The 8,294-nt window shown below is 54.0% G+C and overlaps 1 protein-coding gene across 1 annotated transcript; it reads right to left on the minus strand.

Annotated features, from left to right (window-relative positions):
• Positions 1-3,206: 3,206 nt before the first annotated feature.
• On the minus strand, positions 3,207-7,528 carry LOC138840040 (small integral membrane protein 10-like protein 2A). Its single transcript, XM_070039671.1, has 3 exons — positions 6,852-7,528; positions 6,239-6,455; positions 3,207-4,853 (listed from the first exon to the last, which is right to left on the minus strand). Exon 1 carries the CDS (start codon positions 7,435-7,437, stop codon positions 7,201-7,203), a length of 237 nt encoding a protein of 78 aa, XP_069895772.1. The 5' UTR covers positions 7,438-7,528; the 3' UTR covers positions 3,207-4,853; positions 6,239-6,455; positions 6,852-7,200.
• Between the last annotated feature and the right edge of the window lie 766 nt (positions 7,529-8,294).

Here is an 8,294-nt window from a genome sequence, read left to right on the forward strand (position 1 = left end):
TGATCCTTAGATCTCAGCCTCCTGAGTACCTAGGATTACAGGTGTGAGTTACATGTGCTCAGCAAACTTGTTTATTTTTTATTTTATTTTATTTTTGTTTTTGAATCTAGCATATTTCACTTAACCTGGTGATGTTCCATCCATTTTTCTGAAAATGCCATGATTTTGTTTTACTTTGCAGCTAAATAATGTTATTAAGTTCAAGCCCCAGTACTGGCACGCGCGCGCGCGCGCGCACACACACACACACACACACACACACATCTTCACTGGATGATCATGAAAGCAAGAGTGGATAGTCACTACCCCAATCTTCTTTCTGTATATTATTGAGATACGAATCCCTCCTAGCCAGCTCTCCTTTGTATGTTATTCCCCCAAAGAGTGACTGAAAGTATTTAGGTTCAGGGCTGGTGGGAATACTAGTACAAAGCAGCACAGAAGCAACATTCCCTCGGTTGCACTTTCCTCCAAATAGGTTAGCTTGATGTGCTTCCAGGGTCAGGTTGACACCCGAAGGTTGTGTCAGGGTCCCACGTATCCTAATGAACTGCACATAGGGAGTGGGACCCCAAAGCATACTGGGTGGAGGGGAGCAGCAGGTCCTGTGCTTTCCACTGCCTGTGATGGTTTCCAGTCCAACTTCCTGCATGCAATCACACACACCTGCTGAGTCTCCCAACTCTCTTTAGCCTTGCTCCAGTGGTGTTCACCCAGGTCTACACCAGCACAAGGTAGAGACACTGGCTGGGACAGCATGGTGATAATTACTTTGAATTCCAGGGAAAGGAACAGTGTAGGGTTTATGATTCCTGAAGCAGCAAACTTGGGCTCAAACTTCTCAAGCTGCCTTCCTGTTATAGCACCCATGCTTTTACATTGAGGGATACGGGGCGCTTGTAAAGAGCTCTAAGGTACCCAAATCTGCCTTTTGGTTCTGCATCTGACTCTGCCAATTTTGCCCACTTTGTCTCTCCCTCTTTTCCTTTCTGTTAGGCTCCTCTTCTGCCAAGCTGCCAGGCCACTGTGAGCTCAGTGACCATGAGCTCTTTCTTGCCCTCTGATCCAATAATGTGCTCAATATTTTCAGTGTGTTCCCTCAGTCACCCACCATTCTGAGTAGTGATTCTCTGGTCCTTTCAATCCCAAACTACGAAGAAGCTGCAAACTAACTTGCTACTAATCTGATACCTTAGATCCTCCTGAAGAACATTGATTTTTTTCCAGTCCTGGGGCTTGAACTCAGGACCTGTTTGCTGTCTCTGAGCTGTTGTGTGCTCAAGTCTAGTGCTCTACCACTTGAGACACAGCTCCACTTACAGTTTTCTATGTACTTAAAGAGTCCCACTGACTTTCCTGCCCTGACTGGCTTCAAACCACTGTCCTCACATCTCAGCATCCTGAGTAGCTAGGATTACAGGCACAAGCCAGTGGTGACCAGCTCCATCTGATCCACAGTTAATGAACATTTATTTGTTAGTATTTCTTGATATTTCCATGTCTTCCTTTGGGCTTTTTTTCCCCTTTCAGTTCTGGAGATTGAATCCAGGGCCTCTTACCACTTGAACCATTTTTCCAAACTTTTGTTTATTTATTTGTCGGTTATGGGGCCTGAACTCTGGGCCTGGGAGCTATCCCTGTGTTCATCAGTTCAAGGCTTGTGCTCTACCACTTGAGCCACAGCACCACTTCTGGTTTTCTAGTGGTTTATTGGAAATAAGAGTCTCAGGAACTTTCCTGCCCAGGCTGGCTTTGAGCTGTGATCCTCAGATCTCAGCCTCCTGAGTAGCTAGGATTACAGGCGTGAGCCACCAGCACCTGGCCCAGATTTTTACTTTTGTATGTATGCTGTACTGGAGTTTGAACTCATGGCTCCATACTTATTAGGCAGATGTCTTGCCACTTGAGCCACAACTCGAGCTGCCTCTCTCCACTGATTCTTTTTTGAGACAGGATCTCAGTCCCTTTGCCAAGCCTGCCCTCAACTTTTATGACCCTCCTCCTTCGACCTCCGGAGTAGCAGAGATTACAGGCATGAGCAACCATGCCCAGCTTCCTTTTGGGCTTGTTGATCTTCCTGCTAACATGTACCCGTTGGTAACTAGTGAATGGGGAAATTTCCCTTAGCATGTTGATGACAATTATTGTGATACATAGGGTGAATTGGGACTCTGTACCTGCCCAAGCTCCTAATGTCCCTTCTTTCCCTTCATGCACTCTCAGAAAAGTATCAGTATGTATGCCTGAATGTTCTGCCTCCAGTAAGACTTGTAGGTGTGAATTACAGCCCACTTGTTAGGGGCCTGCATGGCTCATGATGCATGGGAAGCAGTGGTCACCTTCAGCTTCATTGACTCTTTCCTGTTGGTGAGAGCCATCACGCAGCCTTTGCTTACCTGATGGTGTTCCTCCTGGGAACTGGAAGGTGGTTGTGGTCACACCTGCTTTCTGGTCACTGAATCCCAACTTCAGGGATGTGATTTTGAAGATAAATATCTTGACTGGCAACCCCTACCTTTTCCCCAGCCATCCCTTTCCTGTCCGGGTGCCTCCCCAGTCTTCCCAGCCCCCCCCCCACCGCCATACCTGGTGCTTTCCTGCCCCCCAGACTTGTGCTCTATTGCCATCCTCACTTCACTTCCCCTTTCGATGCCTGGCTCCTCTGGGGAGCTGGAGGTGGGGCTCTGCTAGGAAAGAGCTTGGGGCTATGGTCAGGGGAGGGAAGCCAACATCCAGATCTAGGACCTGGTGGGTGGTTTATCCACAAGAGTCCTCAGCCACCAGCCAGCAGGAAGGCAGTAGGGACTCGCCCACCTGCTGCTACATAGGGGTCAATGGGCTACACAAAGTGATGCAGTCAGTTTCAATTCCCCTTACCCCCAGAGCCACTGAACTGATCATGTCCACACAGGCTCTAAAATGGAAGAAAAGACTCATGCTGCATGACTTCTTACCGAAGGGGTAGGTATGGCCCACTGAGTCCCCCATCCCAAGGCCAAGCTCTGCTACTGCTGTTTTCCACAGGTAGGGATATGAGTTGGGGTTGGAGTGGCTCTTGAAGGAGCAGCAGGATCCCCGTGTGGCCCCCTCAGCCTTCTGAGGTGCCCCCCAGACCTTGGCCTGGGAAGTGCAGTCTCCACCCTCCCCACCTTTCCCTGGGCTACAGCATGGCACACACAGCAGAAACAGGAAGCCTCCAGTCAGCATTTGGTATACAGAACACAAGGAATTTCTTTACATATGAAGAACCAACAAGGTAATACTACAGCAAAACAAGACCCCATTCCTGACAAAACAGCTGGCAGTGAGGTTCATCACACAGAAAACTAGAGTCGCCCCGGTGGTGGTGTCTCAATATTTGTTAAGTCTCTGCTTCCAGGAACACAGACTGCCAATAAATAAAGTGCATGGAGACCCCATCACACAGCAAGGCCCCACAGGGGAGGGCGCAGCCATGAGGGGAGGAGAGAGCGGAGCTCTGATGACCCAAGGCCACAGGAAGGCAGGAAGACAAGGAGGCCTGGTCCTGGCTCTCTCCAGGCTATTACCTCTGGGAAGGGGTGGGACTGTATCCCTCGCAAGGGACTGGGAGGGTGAGGACCCAAGACTGCTGTGGTCCAAGCCCCTTAAATACAGGGAGGATACCCCAACAGCTCCACCCCCAGCACAGGCATGGTCAAACACACATACACACACACACACACACACACACACACACACAGACAATGCCACTGACTCAAACATGCAAGGATACCAGATTATGCACACACACACATACACACACACACACAGAACAATGCCACTGACTCAAACATGCAAGGATACCAGATTATGCACACACACACATACACACACACAGAGAACAATGCCACTGACTCAAACATGCAAGGATACCAGATTATGCACACACACACACACACACATACACACACACACAGAACAATGCCACTGACTCAAACATGCAAGGATACCAGATTATGCACACACACACACACACAGAACAATGCCACTCACTCAAACATGCAAAGATACCAGATTATGCACACACACACACACACACACAGAACAATGCCACTCACTCAAACATGCAAGGATACCAGATTATGCACGCACGCACACACACACACACACACACACACACACACACACACACACACACACACACACACAGAGAGAACAATGCCACTGAATCAAACATGCAAGGATACCAGATTATGGGCCTTTGTCCTTTCCTAGCTGCTGTAGGAAGAGGCTGAAGTTAGGGAGGCAGCTGCCCACAGGGGATTTGGATGGGCACTGCCACTTCTGGAGGCTCCTGACTTTGGCTTTTCTTGTCACCTCACAAGGGGCCTGCTTTGGATGGGTCAGGGAAGAATCTGACAGCTGCCCAGAGCTGTTCCTGGGTGGATGGGCAGGGGTGGATGAGAGGCACCAGCAGGATTAGGGGCTCTGGGAGACTTGGCACAAGGAAGCAAACCATCAGTCTTGGGCTAGGGGAACCCACAGGAAGGCAGTAGCAGCCCCCTTCCAGCCTGTGCCTATGGGGTTAGACAGAGATGGTCCTTCAGGTCCTTGGCTCCAGTGGGCAGCTGCACAGGGCAGATGGTGAGAGGCCGGGCCACTCTGTCGCCTGGGTTGGTCACACTGCTGCAGGTTTCCATCCAAGGCACTGAGAACACGGGCCTCCAGTCAGCACTACCAGGGAAGCTGAATAATGGACAACTGGTAAGGGCATCCCTTGCGCTTCTCCTGGCCTGTTTGTCACTGTGATTAGCATAGCCAGGGACTCTTGAGCCACTCTCAGTCCATCTGGGTGAGATTTCCCCATATGATCCTGGGGATGAGAGCAGAACCTGGAGACAGAGAGACGCAGTCATGTCATGGGTTCCAGCCCATCTCACCCCAGGCGTGTGTGTGCGTGTGTGTGTGTGTGTGTGTGTGTGTGTGTGTGTGAAAATACTGTACAGAGGGGTTACAATTACATGGGCAAGATGAGTACATTTCTTATCAAGCATTGTAGCCTCTACCTTTGTTTCCCCTTCCCATCCCTTCCCGGCCCCCGCCCCCTGCACCCTGTACCAAAGTTGTAAAGTTCGTTTTTTGACATAACGTCTTGTGCATCTCATTGTTGCAATGGGTCCACCTGTATCCCTATTTAAATGATTTGTTGTTTCCCTTCCCCTCCACAAATTATACCAACATCAAATACAGTGAAAACAGGTTACCATGGGGGAGGGCCATACAAAGCAACGAAGAAATCATGTTATAAATATGTTAGAAACAATCGCAAGAAAGAAAAAGCATTGGTTTAACCCCTCACCCTCTCAGCAACATCCTGCCGTCAGGAGCCACCATCATCACTGTAAGCCTTACTCCACCAACACTGGGAGGCTCTGGCCACACAAGTGCTGTGGAGACACTGGTCTAGAACTCCAGGAGGGTCAGGAGGTTTTGTGGTGAAGAGTTTGTGGACCCATCTCAGCTCACTGCTGTCCTATCTTCCCTCTGACGTTCTATATGCCTCTAAGATCTCCCGAGTGGAGTCCCTACTCTGGCCTTTTCTCCGTAGGTCCCCTGAGAACTCTGTGATTTCTCCCTACCTCATCCCTTCCCAGGTCTTGAAGTCTGGGGAGGGGTGGCAGAGTGCAGACCCAAGGACAGCCTGGGCTCAATCCCTTCTATCTGTATGACAAGGACAAACCCCTGCCCATGCCCAGAGCCCCACTGGGCTCTTTAGGCAAGAGAATACATCTGTCTCAGTGTTGCTAGGAGAGCTCAGTGCCCTGGGAACAGGCATCTTTCCCTAGGCCACACTATCCTCTGGTCCTCTACCTGACTGAATGCAGCTGCTGGACCCAGGGTACTTCAGGTAGGGATCTGACTCTTGACAAGGCCAGGGAAGGGGCAGGCCACCAGCTACAAAAACCAATGCCTCCAAAAGCAAGGGTTAGAGACCTCAGCGTGAGGTGTCTGGCCACCCAGAGACGGCCTTGTCTGCCCTGCATCCTCCTCTGCAATCCCCTTTCCCCCCTGCCCTCCCCACCACAGCCCCAGAGTGCTGCCCACTCCGGGAGACCTTCCCATTTTTCCACATAGTGGGTCGCCGTGCTGTCCATGTCTGGAGTTTTGTGGCTCTGAGAGGTCTCATTAGCCACTGCTGGAAGCAGCGGCTGGCTGAAGAGCCAGACTGTGGGAGAAGGGGATGGGTAGGGAAGCCGTCTTGCCCACTCTTTCCTACCAGCAAACTCGGTGTCTTCACCATGACCGCAGATGGTGCTGAGGAGCAGAGGAACAGCAGGAGCCGGCAGACACCAGTCCCCTGGCCCCAAAGAGAAGGCAGGAGGCAGTCTTGCGAAGAACTGGGCAGATCTGCTGAGAAGCCCAGAGGCCTCTTGCCTGAGAAAGGGACAGACTTAGGTTTGGCTCAGAAGGGAGCCATCCTTCTGTCTGGGTACCTGCGAAAGATGAAGAGTGGGTGCATCTGTGTTTTTTCCTCTACAACCTTCCCAGGGAGTCCTCGACACCCCCACCCCCAATTCCCCAGGGTTCAGGTGACACCATCCGGGCCTCCCCATCAAGGGGGCGGGGACTGGTTGGTGGGCGGGAGGGGCTTCCTGTCGGGGTGATGGGCTGACCCTTGGAGATGCAGAGGCCGCCGCCGCCGCAGCCCCTCACCCCAGTGCGGGCGCCCGAGCCTCTGCCCGCCTTGCCGTTCCTCAGCTCGGCTCGGCGGCTTTGCCGGCTGCTTTGCCCGGGTGTCTTCCACATTTCCTCCAAACCTCCAGGGCGCCTCGACATCGACATGTCCTAGCAACCCCTCCGCCACCCGCACTGCAACCTGTCGCCCTTACCTTGCAGCCCGGGGCCTGGCAAATCAAGTGGCCGCAGTGCAATTGCGTCCTCCCTGTTGTCCCCTTTGGCCACCGCGAGGCAACAGGTCGGACGGACTGCAGTTCTCCAGGTCCCGTGGCAAAGGACCGGTTGCACGAGTGGCTCGGCCGTCTGGGACGGGGCCCGGGCCGGGTGACCGTCGCCTGTCCGCGGAGGTGGGGAGCAGCGGAGGGCCCCGGCCGCCCGGCCTCTGTCCTCGGCCGTGTTCTCGGCCCCTGGGCCTCGCCGCTGTCCTTCAGGTCCCGGCGTCCTGGCCGGGAGCCCGGGCGCGGGCCACGGCGGCCGGCCGCTCGCCCCCGCCGCGGGCGCTCATTCGATGCGCACCTGCAGGCGGACATTGAACATCACCGAGGCCACCACGTAGAAGTAGGGGAAGTTCATGCGCAGCCGCCAGGCCAGGTCGAAGAAGGTGAGCAGCGTGCGCGTGAGTCCCTTGCAGAAGGCGCCGTACGAGCCTCGGACCGCGGCGGAGCGCGACAGCCGCACCGCCAGGCCGGACAGGGCCGCCGCCGCCGCCGCCACCGACAGAGCCGCCGACGCCGCCATGGGCCCCGGGCCGCAGCACTGCCGGCCGACCCGGTACCTGCGAGAGCGCGCGAGCCTTGTGGGCGGCTGGAGTCGAAGCTCGGTGGAGACCCTCGGCCTTTGGAGCCCCGCCCCCGGCTCTCCCCGCCCTCTCGGTTCTCCCCGCCCTCGAGCCGCCTCTGCCCCTCCTCCTGCTAGAGGACCACACAGTCAACCCGCCCCAATCCGTCCCCAGCTCCTCCCCCTATGCTCCCTCCGCAAACTCCCGCCCTAATCGGAGCCCCGCCCCTCGGCCATGGCTGCTGCAGAGACTGCTTTGCGCAGGCTCAGCCTGCTACTCTCGCCCAGTCCACAGGCCACGCTTATTTGCATAGAGGCCCCTGTGACTAGCCTTCGGGAGTAGGAATGCTTTCCGGGCCCTACAGCTGCCCCTACTGCCCCCACCTAGCTAGTAGAATCTAAGGACACAGGGCTTTACCCCCGGGTCACATCCTCCCCCCTCCTTCATTCTCTCAGTATAGATCTGCCCCATCATACTTCTTGTTTTAGACCCAGCTGGCAGAGTGGCCCCTTCAGGAAGGCTCCAATCACTTGCCTCAGCTCTTATGTACATATCTCCACCGATAGGTCCCACCCCCCATGAAGCTCCACCTCTCCTTCCGGGTTTGTACATAGCCTGAGGCCTGAGAGTTTTGGAAGGAGCTGAAGCCAGGGATCACTCTTGGGGAATCCTCTTTTGAAGTAGGAGTAGCTGGCTGGTGTGGATTGCTGTGCTGGTTCTGGAAGAAGCCGCATCCAGAAAGCTCCTCCCTGGCACACTTCCACACTTTTCCCATGTTCTCACCATGAAGCAGAACTATCATAACTCTTAATTAACT

This window comes from Dipodomys merriami, unplaced genomic scaffold, assembly GCF_024711535.1.
Source record: "Dipodomys merriami isolate MVZ:Mamm:240054 unplaced genomic scaffold, mDipMer1.0.p SCAF_3, whole genome shotgun sequence".
Lineage (NCBI taxonomy): Eukaryota > Metazoa > Chordata > Mammalia > Rodentia > Heteromyidae > Dipodomys > Dipodomys merriami.